Raw genomic sequence first — 22,867 nt, forward strand, 5'->3', positions numbered from 1 at the left:
ACTCAAGGGGGAAAAGGGGAAATGAGGCATGGAACAGAGGACTAAAACGAAGAGATTTAAAAAACTCTATGCTTTTTTAATTAAAAAAATTTAAATCACACAATGGAAGACAGAAATAGGTTTATATCTATTGCTGTTAAACAGGAATATGCTACTTCATGTTTGAAAATTATTTTACAAATTGCTTTGTAACACATTATAGTCAAAAACATCAACTGCAAACTTTCTTTGGTTTAAGGCAGGCATTAAATCTAATGCCATTCCAGAGCTTGTTAGCATTGTGGTGAAGAGAATAATGCTAATGAGGTTACATCCATGGAGATAATTTCCATTAGACCACTTAGACTGGTCCAGTTCTGTGGCCACCCCATTCACTGTGCCCCCATAGGAGTGGAAGAAGTGTAGCTTTGTTACAAAATGTTGAGTAAATTAGGATTAATGGAATCAGGGCAAACATATTCAATCATGAGAAAAATCATCTGAAGGATATACACTTTTATAATAAAACAGTAGTCTCAACTTTGTATATAAAGAGTAGCACATTATTCCATTATTGGTAGTTGAGGAGGGGCTTTCAGCTAATTATATAAACACTCAACTTTGAAAGTATCTGTGTTAATATCAAATTCTCAGTTACCTAGGGATAAGGATAAGAAATTCTGGATTATCTAGAAATAGGATCAACTATGGATTATGCAGGCTCATGACTTTGCTTCCTTCTCATGTTGCTTTTGAACAAATCATTTGCCTTTACTAACTTCATAAAAAAGTAGGTAGGGCAGACATGGGTTATATAATTTAGAAAAATCATTTTGCTACTGGTTAAAATCCCTGAAAGCTAATGGTTAATTAACTGAGCTGTGAATTTATAATAGCCATACTCTCCTGAGTTCATGATCATAGTAGAAACAAAAGTTGGCTATACATTCTATGTGTTATGAACTTACCTGATATCTTGGCCTGGCCGAGCTTGCACCAGAATTCGTACTTCAAGCTCCTCAGTGCCCTATGGTAACAGCAAATCATGTAATTTCAAACAGAGCAATCTCTGACTGAATTTCGATCAATAGAATTTAGCTATTCAGATGCTTTCATTATCAGGCAGGCTCAGAAAATATAAAGATACAGAGGAACAGAAAATCCTTTGTGAAATCCTTTGACCATGATGAATTTCTACCACAGGTTCCTGAAAAATTAGTCTTGATCCCAAAGAATAAGTAAACATTTTCACTGATTCTCGTACTTTAAAAAAATGTACCAATTCAAATATTGACGCATACTTTGTAAATAGCATTCTCAAGGAAAAACATATATATATATATACAGAGAGAGAGAGAGATATCTCTACCCTAATAGATACAGTGAATGTGTGTGGAGGTAACTATTCTGTTCCCGTAAATCATGGGTTCAATACCACGCGAAGATTCCCAAATATCTGTAGAAATTTCAGTGAAGGACTTACAGTTTGCCTGGTAGTAGATTTCTATAAATTAATGGTGATCATAATTTTTACATTTATGAACTGTGATTAATATTTTGATATTGGAGCTGTGTCTTGTCATCTGGCAAAGTGTGTTCACGATTTCAATGCTCCGCTGGCTTCCTTGATGCCAATAAATTTGTTGGGCAGTTTTAACAGCAGGACATTGTGACCTGTATGCCAAGAGTTGAATTTTATAAGCCTTACTTGTGGGAAGTAAGTACTTGTGGGTGATAAAAAGGAAAATCCTCAAATGAAGAAAAGAGGGTATGTCTCAGCATGGCCAAATTTTACTATATATTCAGTCTGGGAGAATATATTTTGTCATTTATTCTTGTATTAAAAAATACAAGGTATCTTAAACTTCTTCACAAAACAAAATCAGTAAATCCTCCATTGAAACTTTTATTTCTGACTGATCCTATGGATTCAGTAACTGCCAGTAGTTTCAGTGAAATAAAGGCCTACTTAGAGGCCTTTATTTATAAAAGAACAGAGTCCTTTATTTTAGGAAATAGAGGGGGAATTGACATAAATTTAATGTTTCCAGACTGCAGTTTGGAGGCACAGATTTTCCTGAATTATAGAAAACCAGAGCTGAAAGGGTCATTTGGTTTAAATGCTTGGCTTAGTGAAGCATTCAAGAACTTGCCCAAATGTTCTTTGTTAAATTCTTCTGTATTAAAATCTTCACATTTTATTAGATGCTAGTCTTGATGAACAAATTTCTCAACTAGATGGTAGGACAACAGTTAATATCATTGCTCTTTTATCTTGAGGTAGTTTCTTTCCTTGCTTGCAAATGCAATTTCATGGCTCAAATGTGGTTCAAATTCTGCTGTAATCCCAGTGATGGTTATAAAAACAATTTCTGTAATAAAAGGTTTTCAAGCCTAAGGCAATTCCTTATTTACTATACACTACAATGTAAGGTCCTAACAAAAAAATTGGGCTAATCTCATAGACATGGCAGAAAATGGACATGACTTATAATACTGCCACAGGAATGAAGCCGTAAGACCTGGTAATGACGTACATCGTCGGATTCCCTGATAAGTTCAGTATCCTCCACTTGCACTACTGCATCAGCACCACAGGGGATTGGAGCACCTGTTGTAACCCGCATGACTTGTCCTGGCATCACTGTCTGAGTCGGCTGAAAATAGAAACACACAAGAAAGAGATGATTTGCTTTGCTCCTGCAAAGGAAACTCTTGCAGATGTAACAGTTTTTGAAACAAACCATAAAGGGACGATCCCCTGGAGAAGGAAATGGCCACCCACTGCCATGTTCTCGCTTGTAGAATCCCATGGACAGAGAAACCTGGTGGGGGGCAGTCCACAGGGTCACAAAGAGTCAGACATGACTGAGAGACTAATACTTTCTTTTTTTTCCACTTCCATAAAAGGAGTCTTATTCATTTTGGGAAAATAGAATAAAAGTCGAACAGGTACACTTACACCAAAGAGGCTTTCACTTGACTTAAGGTAATGACTGTCAGATGTTTTTCGTGGTGCCCCGCTTTCTTTTTGAAGAACTGCCATTTATCTTTGCCACTACTGTCTTTCACTCAGTGTGAATTTTCTTAATATAAAATTAAAGTGATATGACGGTCTTTAAAAAAATGCCATGCAATATGATTTTTATGAATGACAATTATGAAAAACTAGCATATTGTTCATTTGCTAAAGTTCTGATGTTTGAGAAATACAGTACTTTATTAACCAACATTTTGGTTAAATAAAAGCAAACCAGAAAATTTACTGTTCTTGAAAATCTTCATAAAATATATTAGTGTACCATGCAATTAATAATAAAAGCCTATCAAATATAATTCAGTTCAGTTCAGTCGCTCAGTCGTGTCCGACTCTCCGCGACCCCATGAATCACAGCACGCCAGGCCTCCCTGTCCATCACCAACTCTCAGAGTTCACTCAAACTCATGTCCACAGAGTCGGTGATGCCATCCAGCCATCTCATTCTCTGTCGTCCCCTTCTCCTCCCGCCCCCAACCTTTCCCAGCATCAGAGTCTTTTCCAGTGAGTCAACTCGTCGCATGAGGTGGCCAAAGTATTGGAGTTTCAGCTTTAGCATCAGTCCCTCCAATGAACACCCAGGATTGATCTCCTTTAGAATGGACTGGTTGGATCTCCTTGCAGTATGAGGGACTTACATAATCTAAAAAAACTGTACATTTTAAAATGGTTAAGATGGTACACTTTATGTTACACATTTTTCACCATATTAAAAAAAAAGGAATGATTAAGGAAAACTATCCTTTCATTAAATGTACAATCAAAGTAAAACTGGAAATTCATTTGTTAGAAACGCCTTAAGAAGCTTATTTCTATAATGTTATTGCTGCAAATAATGCAACCAATAGCTAATATTTGTGGAAAACTCAGTCTATGCTAGGCTAAGGGTTAAGTGCATTATTATGTTTCAGAATATAAGCCCTATAAAGACAGAAATTTGTTACATTTTCTGTTTGCCTCTTTAGATCACATCATTTTCTATCCTGTGCTGTGGCCTAGAGGCTGATCTCTGTAGATTGTTTCAACCAGGTTCCCATCGCTCTGGTTTCTGGTTAAGTCCAGTCAGTGGGAGGGGCTAACAAGAGACTCACTGGAGAAAACCCTGATGCTGGGAAAGACCAAGGGCAGGAAGAGAAGCGGGTGAGAGAGGACAAAATGGTGGGATGGCATCACCGACTCAATGGACATGAGTTTGGGCAAATTCCGGGAGATAGAGAAAGACAGGGAAGACTGGCATGCTGCAGTCCATGGGGTTGTAAAAACATGGACAGACTTAGTGACTGAACAACAAGAGACTAGAGGGTAGGAGAGAGAGAGAAGTACAATTTTTATTCCCCGTGCTCTTTCCCTGCTGGGTTGCAGTTTGGTGATGGCTATGTCATATCTAATAGCACTGATGCCACATTTCCATTAGGTGACCCTCTCCCATAGCTCTCAATCTCCCCAGGTCCAGGTACCACTCTCTCTCTTTGCCCCTTCAGACTTAAAAGTGGGAATGAAATCTTATTGTTGCTAGCACCTGAATGTTTCACATTCCTTTGTTAGTTTCCTTTAATCCTGTCTATATCTTTGGTAGAGTACTTGCCTTCATCTTTAATCACTCCCTTTGCAGACATATTTATTGCTCTATCATCCCAAAGCCTAGAGGGTATCTGGCACAAAGTTGGCAGTCAATAAATATTTCCAGAATGAATGAATAAGCATGCCTGATCTCATTATCACAACAACTACATGAAGCATGTAATCCTTCTTGGCTTACAATTTCAGTGATCACATTAATTTTTTCCAACAAGTCATTGGAGAAAGATTCTTGATATCAGATCTGGCATTGAGCCACGTACTTTATACCCTCTTATTCTGATATTTGAATAAGAGACATTTCAGGTTTATTCAGAAATATTATATTCTAATGTAAACAAATGTTCAAACTACTGCACAATTGTATTCATCTCACACGCTAGCAAAGTAATGCTCAAAATTCTCCAAGTTAGGCTTCAACAGTATGTGAACTGAAAAATTCCAGATGTTCAAGCTGGATTTACAAAAGTCAGAGGAACCAGAGATCAAATTGCCACCATCTGCTGGATCACAGAAAAAGCAAGAGTTCCAAAAAAGCACCTACTTCCGCTTCATTGACTATGCTAAAGCCTTTGACTGTGTGGATCACAAAAAACTGTGGAAAATTCTTAAAGAAATGGGAATACCAGACCACCTTACCTGTCTCCTGAGAAACCTGTATGCAGGTCAAGAAGCAATAGTTAGGAACGGACATGAAACAATGAACTGGTTCCAAATTGGGAAAGGAGAACATCAAGGCTGTGTATTGTTACCCTGCTTACTTAACTTATATGCAGAGTACATCTTGTGAAATGCTGGGATGGATGAAGCACAAGTTGGAATCAAGATTGCCAGGAGAAACATCAATAACCTCAGATATGCAGATAACACTACCCTTATGGTAGAAAGCAAAGAGGAACTGAAGAGCCTCTTGATGAAAGTGAAAGAAGAGAGTGGAAAAAGCTGGTTTAAAGCTCAACATTCAAAAAACGAAGATCATGGGATCTGGTCCCATCACTTCACAGCAAATAGATGGGGAAACAATGGAAACAGTAACAGACTTTATTTTCCTGGGCTCCAAAATCACTGCAAATGGTGACTGCAGCCATAAAATTAAAAGACGCTTACTCCTTGGAAGAAAAGCTGTGACAAACCTGAAAGTCGCTCAGTCGTGTCCAACTCTTTGAGTCCCCATGGACTATACAGTCCATGGAATTCTCCAGGACCGAATACTGGATTGGGTGGCTGTTCCCTTTTCCAGGAGATCTTCCCAACCCAGGGATCGAACCCAGGTCTCCTGCATTGCAGGTGGATTCTCTACCAGCTGAGCTACCAGGGTTTGTCTGACAAACCTAGACAGCATATTAAAAAGCAGACATTATTTTGCCAACAAAGGTCCACATAGTCAAAGGTATGGTTTTTGCAGTAGTCATGTATGGATGTGAGAGTTGGACCATAAAGAAGGCTGGGTCCTGAAGAACTGATGTTTTGAACTGTGGTTTTGGAGAAGACTCTTGGACTGCGAGGAGATCAAGCCAGTCAATCCTAAAGGAAATCAATCCTGAATATTCATTGGAAGGACTGATGCTGAAGCTCCAATACTTTGGCCACCTGATGTGAAGAGCTGACTCATTAGAAAATACCCTGATGCTGGGAAAGATTGAAGGCAGGAGGAGTAGGGGACGACAGAGGAGGAGAAAGGGATGACAGAGGAGGAGAAGGGGATGACAGAGGAGGACATGGTTAGATGGCATCACCGACTTGACATGAATTTGAGCAAGCTCCTGGAGATGGTAAAGGACAGGGAAATCTGGTGTACTGCAGTCCATGGGGTTGCAAAGAGTCGGACACCACTGTGACTGAACAACAACACTGTAATTTTCTACCAAGATAATACATAGAATTAAAAAAAAAAAGCTTAGGGCCCAATGCATTAATTTGTTTTTTCAGCGTCAGATACTGCTTATTATCTGGTACATTTCTTCATTCACTAAACATGACCATTTTGCAGTGTAGTGATTTTTTTAATGAAAAGCATGAATGTTTTGATATATTTGTTTTTCAGTAGAGGTGTTAATGTCAAAATTATCTTACAAGTTTGTGCAATTAAAATATTTAATACAGACTTAAAGACTTTTTCCCGCTGCAAGTGCCTTTTTGGGAAAGTGAATCGCAAAGTGAGTTTCAGGTAGTTGCTTCTTAAGCTGAAGTGTGTTAGCCTGCAGGCTGCCTCAATTTAGTCTGGATCAATGTACCATACTATGCAAATTTACTTTAAGTTCTAATGTGATTATACCTGTAATTTTCTCTACTTCTTGGCTTAAACTAAGTCTTAAGAAGTGTTTTTTGGGTAGCTTTTTAAAAAATTTGGCTCCTATCCCAAAACAGTAATTCTAAGTGCTAGCGGAAGGATTCCTACCAGCTCACTCATATTAAACCCAATGTATAACATATTCCCAGATATACAAAGATATTTATATATCCACTGAGAGTAGACATATAAATGGCAACTGAATTGAATCAACTGGAAAAACTCTAGCGATACATGAGATACTTCCTATAGATTGCTAAGAATACGCCTTTTAATTTTTATACTTCATATACTTTATATAAAGTAAAAACTATCAAAATCTTGATTTTTCCTTAATAGAGATATTGAGTTGGATTTTTTGAACTTTGTCCCAATATAGCACTTCATAATTGCATAACTGAAATTAAAAGTGTCCAATGCCATGAAATTAAAAGATGCTTACTCCTTGGAAGGAAAGTTATGACCAACCTAGACAGCATATTAAAAAGCAGAGACATTACTTTGTCAACAAAGGTTCATCTAGTCAAGGCTATGGTTTTTCCAGTGGTCATGTATGGATGTGAGAGTTGGACTATAAAGAAAGCTGATTGCCGAAAAATTGATGCTTTTGAACTGTGGTGTTGGAGAAGACTCTTGAGAGTCCCTTGGATTGCAAGGAGATCCAACCATTCCATCCTAAAGGAGATTGGTCCTGGGGGTTCATTGGAAGGACTGATGTTGAGGCTGAAGCTCCAATATTTTGGCCACCTCATGCGAAAAGCTGACTCATTTGAAAAGACCCTGATGCTGGGGAAGATTGAGGGCAGGAGAAGGGAACAATAGAGGATGAGATGGTTGGATGGCATCACCAACTCAATGGACATGGGTTTGGGTAGACTCCAGCAGTTAGTGATGGACAGGGAGGCCTGGCGTGCTGCAGTTCATGGGGTCACAAAGAGTCGGACATGACTGAGTGACTGAACTGATACTGAATGCTAATCAATAGGACCAAATAGTGAGTGACTAAGATCAAGTATTTCATACACCAATACACTATGTTGTAAATAAAAAACTGTCTTAGTGGATGCAATGGCACCCTGGGTCTCAAGCTTATGTACTTTCAATAAGTGAGCAATTTGGCTTTTGCAATATCTCTGAGATTGCTTTTAAGTGTTTATGTGTATGATATGTCCGTTAGAGATAAAATACATCCCAGGTAATTTGAGGAAAAACCCTATTTTCTTGTATAGTGTTGGTGTTTTTTTCCGATCATACTTTTATGAGAACTTACAAGAAGCTGGCAATTTTTAAATTTCACAACTTTTCCTGTGATCCTAGTTTTCACTTCGAAGTCATAACTAGTAATAAAGTTGAAGGGTCCATAAGGTTCTTAACAATCTACTACCTATGCCTAAGTATACTAGGCTGTGACTACCACAAACACTACTAGGTCTTGACATACACTATTCTCTGTTTGGGATGGTCCTTTCTCATTTCTGTTTTTGTAAAAACTCTCTTACGCCCAGCTCCAATGTCATTTTCCTAACCCTTCTAGGACGAAATGCTTAACCTCTCTATTGTTTTCCACATCACATGACTGACAGCATTAGTTTAACACTTAATATATTGTATTATATTTAGTTGTTTATACTCTGTCTCCTCCACTAGATGTAAACTGTTCAGAGTATTAATCATGTATTAATCTACTTTATATCCCTACAACCTAGCAGAGTGCTTGGTACAAACTGTAGGTATGCTTGATAAGTGTTGGATAGATTCAACTGAAGATCAGAGAAGTATTCCTTGAATAATTAATATTTTGGAGCTTTGTTAAAAAAATGGATGCTTTAGATGTCCATTGTTGATGGATATACATACCAAGAGGTCAAGTAAGTTACGAGATCACAATGTAAGTTATTTATAAAAAAATAAGGGACCCAAGACTAGTTGTTCTTTTTGTCAGGAAAACAGTCATGAAGACTGAAATCAGCCCATGTACAGCATGGATAAGGATTAATTACTGTAGTGCTAGGCTCAGCGTCACAGCTCTGTACACATACTCCTTGGTAGAGGTGAGGGAGCTAGGGTTGCCACCATCAGCATCATAGGCTCCTATATACTTCCTTAACCCCTCTCTATTTTTAGTACATATGGAGGGACATGCTAAGGCACGGGACATAGCTTTTGCTCAACTGCTCTATTTATTATTTCCTCCTTTATTTGTATACAATGCTTATGAGTGCTTGGTGACAGCAGAAAAGTGTGCTGGTCTTTTCCTGATTCTAGTCAATAAGGAAAGAGCTCTTTTAATCAACTTTCACAGCTCACTAGATTAACATATGCTTCCTACTGAACAAGATGATGCCTGCAGTACACTCGAAGCTTAAAACTGTTAGACACCTGTAAACTACTGGTCTAAGACGCAAACTATTCCCAAACTTGTTTGTACCAGTTTGTGGTGATAGCTGCTACTGAATCAAATTATTTAAGTAAATATTCCATAAACCAATGATATATGAGGGTAAAAAGAGTTCTATTTTTCCTGAAAAAATTAAGCTAAACCTTTGGAACATCTCATTTAAAAAAGTCTGCTAAAAAAGAACTCCTGTAAAATTAGGTGTAGGTGAAACAACTGTAAAAAGTACTGTAAAAATATAATAAAAATCTAGAAGGAGTCTATACTTAGACACTGTGCAAAGGTCCTTAAAATTTCTTCCACTTTCAAGAAACCAACACTGGAAATCCCATATAATGCCTTGTGGGTATAACAGAAACTCAAATAGTAGATACTTATTAAAAGAAAAGCCTTGGCTCTCCACCAGATTAATGAGAAATAAACATTCATTTATTTAATTTAAATTTATAATATTTTAAAAGATAATCTGCCATTTGTAACTTATTTCCAATCAAATGACCAATTACTAGTATCAAAAGCAGTAAGAGGACTCCTATTGTATGTTCACCATGGCCCACTAGTACTTCATTTCTTAATAGAAATATATGTATACCTATTCTCTGGTTCGGAGAAGGCAATGGCAAGCCACTCCAGTACTTTTGCCTAGAAAATCCCATGGACGGAGGAGCCTGGTAGGCTGCAGTCCATGGGGTCACTACGAGTCAGACATGACTGAGCGACTTCACTTTCCCTTTTCACTTTCACACACTGGAGAAGGAAATGGCAACCCACTCCAGTGTTCTTGCCTGGAGAATCCCAGGGACGGGGGAGCCTGATGGGCTTCCGTCTATGGGGTGACACAGAGTCGGACACGACTGAAGTGACTTAGCAGCATTCTCTGGTTAGCTCCCCAATGAGTAAAATTAATCAAAATGATTAGTACGAAAGATTAAATAATTTGCTTCTTCTAAGTTTTCCTGTTTATAACATGAGTTGGGGAAAAGTCTGAGAAAACCAGAAATTAGAAATTATAGCTCTATTCAGAATATTAATGTTTATGTAGGAGAAAGATTCATCCAATCACAGGGGTGGAAAATGCTTGTGGGGCATGTCTGTGAGATATACTAATAACACTATGTCCATGTTGCATATGACTAGATGCAGGTTCTTTAATAAAGAATTCATTTGATTCTTTCTCAGGGGAATCATCTCTTTGATGACCCATCTAATCCTTCTCTAAGATTTCCATAAAAACGATGGCAGAAATTTAGGATTAGACTCTGAAAGTCCATGAAACTAAAATCTTTAGGGCCTTTTCAGGCCTATGAATCTCACCTGTTCACCAGCTTGGGATTCTCCAATGATGAAACGATCTCCCGGGCCATCAGCAGCTGTGAGATGAACAGAACCAAGAACAATCATCAGAATGCACCTATGGCAAGGAATAAGAACCTAGTCTTGGAATTCGAAAAGTCGACTCAAATGATTAGGTAAGGTTTCAGGAAATTGGAACACTTTTCTGATCTCCTATCTTAGAAAAAAGTTTTGTTATTATAATACTAGTTAGATCATTGGTATCCACAACTTAAAAGTACCAACAGAAGTAGTTCTAAATGTGCCCTTTCCTGGTGTCTTTGGAGACAGTTTTCTTGTTGTTCCATAATTTCCACTCTTGCACTTTTAAATAGGAAGTTCTTTTAGTCTATCCTCTTAAATAAAATATGTGTGATGTGTGTGGACACACTCGTGGAGACTTATCATGAAGTGGTGGTGGTGGTTTAGTTGCTAAGTCGTGTCTGACTCTTGTGATCCCAAGGACTGTAGCCCGCCAGGCTCCTCTGTCCATGGGATTTTCCAGGCAAGAGTACTGGAGTGGATTGCCATTTCCTTCTCTAGGAGATCTTCCTGACCCAGGAATCGAACCCGGGTCTCCTGCACTGCAGGCAGATTTTTTACTGACTGAGCTATGAGGGAAGCATGAAATAGGAAGAACATATATTCTTCATTTGATGCTTGAAGGAAATGAGTTACAGAATGAAGTAACTCAAGTAGAAAAGGTTCAGTACCTTTAACAAGTGATAGTGATAGAGCTAGGAATTTGAAAAGTCACACCATGAATTTCCAACACAACATTATTTTGTTATGAAGGATCAAAATGCTGCTAAAAAAACAAAATACATAGGCAGTGCTACATCACAATTTCCACTGACTGCTTATTTTTAAGCTGGAAGAAAACACTTTCAGAATTGAGATGGAGAAAACTTCTTATCCAATTTTCCCCCACATACAGTACAGTAATGGCTGGATGAAAAAATACTCCTGAAGATAAATGTATTTAAAAGGGTTTTCTTCACACACGACGCGGATTTCAGACCAATACTACTGTCAAGGCAATATGTACCTAACGAGTTTTATGATTATGACCATTACCTCCTTGTAATCGGCATACAGCAAGGGTCTGAGGGCATACAAACAGCAAAGATAACACTATTTATATGAATATTTTAATCATATTTGTAGCCATGTTTATAAATAATAAAAAGCATTGTCCTCTTTTAGAGAGGAGATATAAAATTCATTGTTTCTTTATGTGACTGCAAAGCAGTATTTTTCCTAAAGGCTTATTTATATATACAATGCTGTTTATAAGTCACTTTTTTTGTATAGCTGGCTTTGGTTAACCTAATGTGAAGAGGAACAAAAATTAACATTAGGTGTCTTCTACTTACTAGATGTTGTATCTTGTGCTTTTCAGACTTTGCTTCAGTTAATAAACTATTGGCTTTCTGGTGTTTTTTGGAATCCTACTGTATTAATATTTTCAGTGTTTACTTGCAAAAAAGAGACTACTGTGGTTTTCCTGAATGGCATTCTTATTATGCTGCTTTCATGGGTTCTTTTTTCTTTTTAAATGAAACAATTTAAAATTACTGCTTCAACAATTATCAACATTTTACCAATTTTGTTTCATCTATACCCACACTCAATATTTTAAAACTAATCATAATTTTCTTACTTTAGAAAATTAAGAAGTCAATTATCTTTCAGAGTTTTACACTAATTGCATCTCAAATCTGAATAAACATTTTTATTTTTCTGCTAGAGATATTATCAGCTTTCTACCTCCCCATAAGCAACCTAGACGCTTTCTTTTTTTGCCTCTTGAACAAGGGGAAATTAGCATGGTTTTCGAGTAAAAGTTGAATCTGAATCCTGGTTCTGACTATTATTAGCCTTAGGATTTTCAGCAAATTACTAAAATTTTCTCTAAACTTCAGTTCACTTGTAGATAAAAATGGGAATAACCATACTTTAAAATAATACCTTTTAAGGCTTTTTATTTCTTTCATTTATTCACTGAATTTCTACTTAGTGTCTTCTATGCCATAAGTGTCATACTAGATGCTGGGACAGAGTAGAGAGTAAAACTAGTTGTTGCTGTGTAGTTGCTAAGTTATCTCCAACTCTTTCACAACCTCATGAAGTGTAGCCCCCCAGGCTCCTCTGTCCATGGGATTCCCCAAGTAAGAAGACTGGAGTAGGTTGTCATTTCCCTCTCCAGGGGATCTTCCTGACCCAGGGGTCAAACCTGTGACTCCTGCATTGTAGGCAGATTCTTTATGACTAAGCCACCAGGGAAACGGAAGTAAAACTAGACACTGTTTCTATTTTAATACAGAGTCAATTTGTTGCAATGTTTTACACAAATAGAGGTAGGCTCTAAAATCATCTTGTAAGCAATTTTTTAAATGAAAAATAGAAAATATATTTTATCACATATGGTAAAGATGAGTATTATTTCAAGAAACTTCTTTTGTTTATATATATGCATGCATATATATTTATATGTATTGTATATGTATATCCTTGGTATGTGATATATAATGTATTTAGTGCCTGTCTTCTTATGGGTGTGGGGAAACCAAAACTCTTAAACCCACTGGTAGTGAGGGAGATAGATTTTAATGTTAATCAAATAGTCACATTAATGAATATACAAATATAAATTAAGAAAACCACTTTAAAGGAAAGGAACACAATTTAATGAGAGCATACACTGAGAGTACCTGAACTACCCTGGAGGTCAGGGAGAGCCACCTTGATATAAAGGATTTATGATTTGAATATGAAGGATAAGCCAGAACTAAGTAGGCAAAAAGTGTGTGTGTATGTGTGTGTGTGTGTGTGTGTGTATGTATGTGATGGAGAGGGAGAGGTGGTAAGTGGAGAGAGAGAGAGGAAATGGAAATGGACATGTTGCATCTAAAGATATTCACCTAAAGGAAACAGTAAGTGTAAAGGCTCTGGTTCTTGTCCTCCATCTATTTTATAGTCTAGCTACTCGTTCAAGTACCAAGAATACCAAGATGACTCATATTTCAGCTCCATAACATATGCTACTCCCACTGCTTGGAATGTCCTTCCCTTCTCCCTGCCTTCTGGTGAAAAACTTCTTAGCTTTTAGGACTCAGCTCAAGTGTCACCTTCTGTAGGAAGTCATATCTGACTTCCTTCCCCTTTCTCTTTTGTTTCCCTAGTGTACTCCTGAAGTAACTCTAATTACGGTTTCTTAATGCATTTGTAATAATTTGCTTATTTGTCTCAGGGAAATTCCTGGTACCTGGTGAAAAACAGGTATTCAATAAGTGTTCAATATATGAAGTGTTCGCAACTGAAAGGAATGAGTGTGGCTTCTAAGAATCTTTAGAAAAATGAATCCATGAATGAAACAATAAATATTTTCTAATACAAAATGCTGTAGTTTGAATGCCTTCCTTTTTCTGCTGATTCATGGTATATTATTTTTTTTTTAAATGTGAATCAACATTCACCATCTTTAGAATGTTTAGAAAGATTGCTCTGATCAATTCCATATAACTTCAGTTCAGTTCAGTTCAGTCGCTCAGTCACATCTGACTCTTTGTGACCCCATGAATCACAGCACACCAGGCCTCCCTGTCCATGACCAACTGCCAGAGTTCACTCAAACTCATGTCCATCGAGTCGGTGATGCCATCCAGCCATCTCATTCTCTGTCGTCCCCTTCTCCTCTTGCCCCCAGTCCCTCCCAGCATCAGGGTCTTTTCCAATGAGTCAACTCTTCGACTGAGGTGGCCAAAGTATTGGAGTTTCAGCCTCAGCATCAGTCCTTCCAATGAACACCCAGGACTGATCTCCTTTAGAATGGACTGGTTGGATATCCTTGCAGTCCAAGAGACTCGCAAGAGTCTTCTCCAACACCACAGTTCAAAAGCATCAATTCTTTGGCGATCAGCTTTCTTCACAGTCCAACTCTCACATCCATACATGACCACTGGAAAAACCATAGCCTTGACTAGATGGACCTTGGTTGACAAAGTAATATCTCTGCTTTTTAATATGCTATCTAGGTTGGTCATAACTTTCCTTCCAAGGAGTAAGCGTCTTTTCATTTCCTGGCTGCAATCACCATCTGCAGTGATTTTGGAGCCCCCAAAAATAAAGTCTGACACTGTTTCCAATGTTTCCCCATCTATGGGGAAACAGATGCCATGATCTTCGTTTTCTGAATGTTGAGCTTCAAGCCAACTTTTTCACTCTCCTCTTTCACTTTCATCAAGAGGCTTTTTAGTTCTTCTTCACTTTCTGCCATAAGGGTGGTGTCATCTGCATATCTGAGGTTATTGATATTTCTCCCGGCAATCTTGATTCCAGCTTGTGCTTCTTCCAGCCCGGGGTTCCTCATGATGTACTCTGCATGTAAGTTAAAAAAGCAGGGTGACAATATACAACCTTGATGTACTCCTTTTCCTGTTTGGAACCAGTCTGTTGTTCCATGTCCAGTTCTAACTGTTGCTTCCTGACCGGCATATAGGTTTCTCAAGAGGCAGGTCAGGTGGTCTGGTATTCCCTTCTCTTTCAGAATGTTCCACAGTTTATTGTGATCCACACAGTCAAAGGCTTTGGCATAGTCAATGAAGCAGAAATAGATGTTTTTCTGGAACTCTCTTGCTTTTTCAATAGGTTATGTCTAACATAGTGCTAAGCTTATCATTGATGCTCACTAAATACTTGTTAAAATAAAGAAATGAACTTCGTGTTTCCATAATACTTAGGTAGGAAGTTTGTAAACTGTCTTGTATGCATTAGTATTGTGCTTTGTAAATTTTCTTAAATAATTTTATAAACGTGTGTATTTTATCTCTTCAGCTCTTTTATCTCTTCAAGTAGGGATTACTTCCTATATTTCTTCTTTGAAACTGTCTGCTCTTCAGTCCTCCTCTTGTTTTCCTGTTTCCCTCTTCACACATTCTAATACACATACACTCAATACACTCATCTAAATGTTCTGCACAAGAACTCCAAGCAAATGTCGTTATATAAAGAGTGGCTAGAGATAACATGGGGCCAGGCTGGTATAGAGTGTCAGGGAAGCCATCATCTGAAGCAGTCTTTAAGTGAAAGCAGCAAGATGCTTTGTTACCAAGGAAGGTACACTAACTGGGGAGAGAATATGTCTCACTCTAACTAGGTTCTCCACTGAAAATTTCCACCTGGGAACTATGCCTCCTTGTTGTTGGCTAAGGAAGGTTCAGTCAACCAACATTATAGAAAGTCCCTGATACCAATGGAGGAGTCATTTTTACCATTTCCCTTTTAACAGTGCTTCTCAACTCTTAATGTACATAGAAATCACTTAGAGAGCTTGTCAAAATACAGATTCTGATTCAGTAGGCTGGGATAGGTCCTGAGGTTCTACATTTCTAACAAGCTGATGCTTATGCAGCTGGTTCAGGGACTACCCTTTTTGAGAAACAGAGCACTGTAAAACTGAACAGAATCCAGACAAATTCAGACTAATAGAAAATGTAAATAAAAAATTATTGAACTGCAACAGAAGTTCGGATTTTACACCAACAAAGCTCGTTATTTACTATAAAGGCAGAAAAGTAATGATCAATCTACCTAACTTGTTGATACTTATTTTAAAAACCTATTAAAGAGTTTTGTTAAAAAAAAAAGAAAAAGGTTGCCATTTTCAGGATGAATTCTACCAGCTTGAGTGGGAGGAGGCAGAAGTGGAGGTACAGAGGCAGATGAACCTAAAGCTTGGAAAGAAAGAAACTAAATAAGCCACAGTATGCCATTAGAAACAATGGATGGATTGCAAGGATTTCTGTAAAGGCTTAGACTCTTTCCATCCCGCCCCCCCCACACCCCAATTCTGGCATTTCGGTTAATAGCTTTTCTTTTATGTTTTGCAACTGTAGAATTTAATTTGGAGGAAGTCATAAAAGCAATATAAACCAAATCCTAACAGCAAATGCACTGTGTAAGCAATTTATAATGCTTAATGCTAGACCCTGAAGTTGCTTCCACTTCCACCTTTTTAATGTGAAAACACTTTTAGTCTTGTTCATCTCTTTATTTGAAGATCTTTAATTATATCATTTGATATAAAATTGATAGCATTAGATAACTATTCAACATGGCAATATACAGAAAATGATCATCCTAAGGCTATTTGCCCTAGAATTATCCCTCATTTTCATTTTCTAGTCACTTGGGAGCACTCTTTAAATCTCTTATAGCTATTCACTTATTTTCAGTAACAAAAGTCTCATTGTTTCCACATTCAGTTCAGTTCAGTTCAGTTGCTCAGTCGTGTCTGACTCTTTGCGACCCCATGAATCACAGCATGCCAGGCCTCCCTGTCCATCACCAACTCCCGGAGTTCACTCAAACTCATGTCCATTGAGTCGGTGATGCCATCCAGCCATCTCATTCTCTGTCGTCCCCGTCTCCTTCCACCCCCAATCCCTCCTAGCATCACACTCTTTTCCAGTGAGTCAACTCTTCGCATGAGGTGGCCAAAGTATTGGAGTTTCAGCTTTAGCATCAGTCCTTCCAATGAACATCCAGGACTGATCTCCTTTAGAATGGACTGGTTGGATCTCCTTGCAGTCCAAGGGACTCGCAAGAGTCTTCTCCAGCACCACAGTTCAAAAGCATCAATTCTTCGGCGATCAGCTTTCTTCCCAGTCCAACTCTCACATCCATACATGACCACGGGAAAAACCACAGCCTTGACTAGACAGACCTTGGTTGGCAAAGTAATGTCTCTGCTTTTTAATATGCCATCTAGGTTGGTCATAACTTTCCTTCCAAGGAGTAAGCATCTTTTAATTTCATGGCTGCAATCAGCATCTGCAGTGATTTTGGAGCCCCCCAAAATTAAAGTCTGACACTGTTTCCACTGTTTCCTCATCTATTTCCCATGAAGTGATGGGACCAGATGCCATGATCTTCGTTTTCTGAATGTTGAGCTTCAAGCCAAACTTTTTCACTCTCCTCTTTCACTTTCATCAAGAGGCTTTTGAGTTCCTCTTCACTCTCTGCCATAAGGGTGGTGTCATCTGCATATCTGAGGTTATTGATATTTCTCCCAGCAATCTTGATTCCAGCTTGTGCTTCTTCCAGCCCAGCATTCCTCATGATGTACTCTGCATAGAAGTTAAATAAGCAGGGTGACAATATACAACCTTGATGTACTCCTTTTCCTATTTGGAGCCAGTCTGTTGTTCCATGTCCAGTTGCTTCCTGACCTGCATACAGGTTTCTCAAGAGGTAGGTCAGGTGGTCTGGTATTCCCATCTCTTTCAGAATTTTCCACAGTTTATTGTGATCCACACAGTCAAAGGCTTTGGCATAGTCGATGAAGCAGAAATAGATGTTTTCCTGGAACTCTCTTGCTTTCTCCATGATCCAGTGGATGTTGGCAATTTGATCTCTGGTGCCTCTGCCTTTTCTAAAACCTGCTTGAACATCTGGAAGTTCACAGTTCACATATTGCTGAAGCCTGGCTTGGAGAATTTTGAGCATGACTTTACTAGCATGTGAGATGAGTGCAATTGTGCGGTAGTTTGAGCATTCTTTGGAATTGCCTTTCTTTGGGATTGAAATGAAGACTGACCTTTGCCAGGGTTGAATAAATGGAGGCCAGAGAGATAGCATAACTTTCAGAGGTCCTAGGAAGTATCTTCAATGGAGGCATAAGGCAGAGGGACTAAGATTTTGTTTACTCTATGGAACCAAACTAAGACTGGTGAATAGGCAACAGGGTAATAGTATTTGTGTGTATACTAAAATTAACATTATAGAAAGAGTTTGGAGTGGTGGCAAAGGTAGATGATGAGACTAACACGACAGGATTAGTACTTGATACTGAGGGATTAAATCTGGTGAATTGTTTGGGATTTTAAATCTGCTGCCTTGAAAGCAGGGAGCAAGGAGTAGAACAGATGAATTAGAAGGCATTTCATATTCTTTATCATCATCTTCCAGGAAAAAAATGCCCATATATTGTTAGTTTGGGAAAAGATATATTACTTCCTTAAATATATTATTCTAAGCTTTTTGGAATTAACTAAAATTAATTATTTCAAATTATCTCTCGGCTCACATGAGTAGTGCTCCTATATCATAAGGCTCTCTTCTTCATCCAAAGTGTCCTACAGTGGAAGACTAAAGGCTGTCAAATGAATTGGAGAACCAGCTACGGTCAAACAAGATTTAATTGGACAAAACAGAAACTCTTAAACATGACTTTTGTGACAGAGTAAGAACTAGCTCAAAATTAAAAAGGTTATACTGAATTTTAGTATGTACTTTAACCTACTGGAAGAAAGTACATAGAATGTTAATAGCAGCTAGACAGTAAGATAATGGGTAATTTTAAAATGTTCCTTTTGATTTTATACATTTCCATAAGCATGTATTTAATCAGCATGTAAAAAAGAAAAAAAATTTATTAACTTAAAATGCAAAGATTTCTCTTAATTTTCCAGAATTGTTTGCTGCACATGGTTTTTAAAATAATTATCAGCTTGTTTATAATTTTTCCTTTGCCTAAATGATACCTAAACTAATTCTGAAGCGATGTTTTTCAAATTGAACATGTTCAAGAGAGTGAACTTGGTATTGAGATATCTTTGCCTTTATTAACAAACTAAGAAGCAATTGTGAGACAATGGGCACCCACATCTCTATAGGAGGCTGTGAATGCATCAAGAAGATGATTAGCTTAATCAGTGTGAAGGGAGAAATAACTCTTCAAAAATATGAATAAAACTATTGTATTGCCTCTAGCTGGTAAATGCTACTTTCATTCTCTCTGCTTATATTTTTCAAATTCACTCCCTCCTCCTCCTGAATGTAGTTTTAGACTTATTAGTTTACAACAGCACAGCTTAATTCCTGTCTTCTTTATACTCTATTCTTTCCTATTCTTTAAAAGCTGTTCCTATTTCTTTAGCTACTTGTTACTGTCTTGATTTTTCAACCCACATACCTTAAAGCAAGAGATCCTCCAACTGGTTTGGAGTTTTATCCCGCATGTTTCTGAAGGATACTGGCTAATGCTTAGTGATCCAGAGCAAGTTAGGAACCTCTTTACACCTAGAGGGTTAGCAATGTTCACAGGTGCCACGGGTTATTACTGGAAGGCCTAAGGCAAAGGCAGAGGAGAAGAAAAACAGGGAGAATAAAGGGAGTGGGGAGGAAGGAATGGGAGTAAAGGAAGACAGGGTGGAAAGAAGAGGTATAGGAAGTAGAGTGGTAGAGAGCCACAACAACAGCCTCAAGGCTACTCTTTACCAAAACACTGCGTACGGGTGGTGTGACAGAAACAGAAAAGGCCGAGACCATGCCTTTTTGTTCACTGGGAACCTTTGCGGCCTTAATTGTGATGTTGATCATAATTAACCAACCATTCCACCTTTGAAATGTAAGCATTTCCACGATGGTTTTCTGTTATGTGTTATGTCTCTGTTGTATGTTCCATATCTTAGAGAACTAGCAATTCTTCACAGGAAAGAAATAATGTGAATTAGCTGCATGGCAGATTGTCTGTTGAATCTTTTATACTGTGAGATGCCATTTTAAATGTCTCTGTGTGTTTGTGTACATGTGTGAAATAACTAAAAACACCACCACTTTAAAACAATAGAATATGATAGTCTAAATGGTAATTTTATATATACATTTCTTTGATAGATCCTACAGTTGCAGAAAGGCTCTTTCATTGTTCATGTGGGCTAACTAAAAAAACTAAAAGCAATAGTTTTATATTGAGCTGCTGCTACGTTATGTAAAAATCACAGAACAACATTCTGTTTTGGAATAATTCTCTCATATTATTTACTTCCTCACTTTCTCCTACTTTATATTACTGAGAATGTAAAAAAAATAGACTTTCTTGTCCCTTTGGTGTTTCATCTGCTGTAGTTGTTCTACTCTGGAAGTAAGAATTCTTTTTCATTTCAAAGCCATCCAATATGGCTACCAATTAAAAGTTCAGACAGAAGTTACATTTTAGAGGGAATAAGAAAGAAGAGTCAATGAGGCTATCAGACTACTAAAATAATTTCTTTCTGAATAATATTCATCTTAATAAACATTACAGAATAAATGAACTTAGAAAACAAAGGAGACAGTGGGTATTTGTTATTTGTTTTCAGCTCTAATTTAGATAACATCACCGACTCAATGGACATGAACTTGAGCAAAGTTGGGAGATAGTGGAGGACAGGGAAGCCTGGCACGTTGCAGTCCATGTGGTTGTAAAGAGTTGGACACGACTTAGTGACTGGACAACGAAAACAACTAATTTAGTGAGATCAAGCTAAGTTAGGTGCATTTAAGATAGCTTCATGAGAAAGACTATATTAGGAGGAATTAACCTCTCCATTGTTTCATGAGAATAATAGTTCAGATAATGTTATCCTTTTTTCAGAGATGGTTTAAGTAAATATGATAATACTAGTAAGATTGATAATAATAGGCACTATTATTAAACATTAAAAACATTGAGAGCTTTTTTTATGCCAGATACTTTAAGACTTTCTACAGTCTCACTTAGTCCTCACAATAACCTGTTGGGGTAAGTATGGTTATAATTATCATAGTTTTATAGACAGGAAAACCAAGGATCAAAAAGTTGAACTGATTTGCTTAAAGTTGCACAGATGGAACTGCTACAAGAGCCCAGATCACTCTTTCTTTGCTTGAAGTCTATAACTTTAACCATTTGTTCTACTGTCTCCAACACAGAAAGATCCTCCTAAGAGTTGGTGGTGCAACATTGAGGAGATTAGTGAATATATTTAATCACAAGAAAGAGGAAAATATTTTAACGGTTAGAGTATAAAAAAAAAACAAAAAATGAAGACAGTCAAGTAAGGGACTCCATAAATGATCATTAGAAAGGAACTGGCATTGTTAACAGCTCTGATAAACTGGGAAATGTTTTTAGATGTTTCTTCAATGATGTCAGCCAATATAATATAACCAATATTAGTTTCTAAGCAATTCAGTTGCATTTTCATTTTGTGTTTTCTTAAATTGGACTTTAGGGAGGCAAATGATTTTGCTTTTCAGCTTTATGCCATCCCAGGCAATTCTGCAGGCGTGAACTGCTGGTACCATCTGGGGCTTTGGAGCTCTGAGATACAGGACCTTCTAGGGATTTAGAGGTTTTCCTCACACTTGCTTTCTGTGAAGCTCTTATTGATGTTTGAATTTAAAACAAAAGAAAAAACTGGCCCACTTTATCCCCATGGTGGGAGTTTGCTTGTCTTCCTTGGATCTATAGATGTTTTCCATTAGAAAACATTTGGAAAATTTCAGATTGTCTGCTATCTAGTATATGTAGAGGCGAAAAGAATTATGGCACAGTGTTTTTTTAATCAATCTCTACATATTTATTTGTGAGTAAGAATTTTCAAGTAACTACAGTATTTTCTCTGAAGTTTTACTCAAGATTGTGCCATAAAATATACAGGTGTAGGTTAATATTGTTATCTGTGAATAAATTTTGACAACCAAGGGGGAAACAGATGTAACAGTCATTAGGTACCTGGGTTGAGCCAAAAATCTAAAACAGAACACTAAAAACAAAGCAAAACAAGCCAACAAACCCCCAAAACCAATGTGAGAATGTTGATACTCAAGAAAACCAAAATATTTACCTCGGACAGCATAGCCATCTTTTACTGATGCTGGGAAAGGGGGTAGGTTGTCTTTTGCATATACATCTTGAGCAAGGACTCGCCCCATTCCATCTGTAAGAGAAAAAAAGGAAAATATGGATGTTGAATGCAGTGGGTTAAACAGGTGGTCCTAAACAAGATGGACATAAGGACTTGTCTGACAAGGCTTGTATAAGGGCTCAGTCAGATCTCCTGATTTCTATCCCATGGAATAGGCGACAGAAGGAAGAGATGCATCCTAGTGTCTGAAATGAAAGATCAGATTCAGTCAATGAATAGTAACATTTGTAGGGGTTATTTGAATATGAGTAGCTACATAGTGTTCAAGTTGATGTGTCATAAACCCTTTAACAACTCAAAGATGATTTTCTTTAAAAAGTAAGTTCTTAAATAGTCATAGTAATTTCACGTCTAAGAAAATGGACAAGTCTTCCTGTATGTGTTTATTTAACAGTTGCTTGTATTAGTGAGAAATGGAAAGAAATAAAAAGATTAACAATTCAGAAATTTAAACAGTGATGTACCCTTATGACAAAATATTATATTTGTATTTTATAAAGAATATTCACTGACACAAGAAA

General features: G+C 37.5%; 1 protein-coding gene across 5 annotated transcripts in view; it reads right to left on the reverse strand.

Moving 5' to 3' along the window:
* GPHN (gephyrin) overlaps window positions 1–22,867 on the reverse strand; it is a 546,447-nt gene that overhangs the window by 75,296 nt on the left and 448,284 nt on the right. For all 5 annotated transcript variants that reach the window (XM_088839525.1, XM_055436130.2, XM_055436132.2 and 2 more), the window contains 4 exons: window positions 22,266–22,358; window positions 10,594–10,649; window positions 2,517–2,636; window positions 948–1,006 (listed from right to left, as the gene is read on the reverse strand). In XM_088839525.1, coding sequence (XP_088695651.1) covers window positions 948–1,006; window positions 2,517–2,636; window positions 10,594–10,649; window positions 22,266–22,358 — 328 coding nt within the window. The remainder of the gene's footprint in view (window positions 1–947; window positions 1,007–2,516; window positions 2,637–10,593; window positions 10,650–22,265; window positions 22,359–22,867) is intronic.

The sequence above is a fragment of the Moschus berezovskii genome, chromosome 9, assembly GCF_049115385.1.
Source record: "Moschus berezovskii isolate FMDL1 chromosome 9, NW_MosBer_1.0, whole genome shotgun sequence".
In the NCBI taxonomy this organism is placed as follows: Eukaryota; Metazoa; Chordata; class Mammalia; order Artiodactyla; family Moschidae; genus Moschus; species Moschus berezovskii.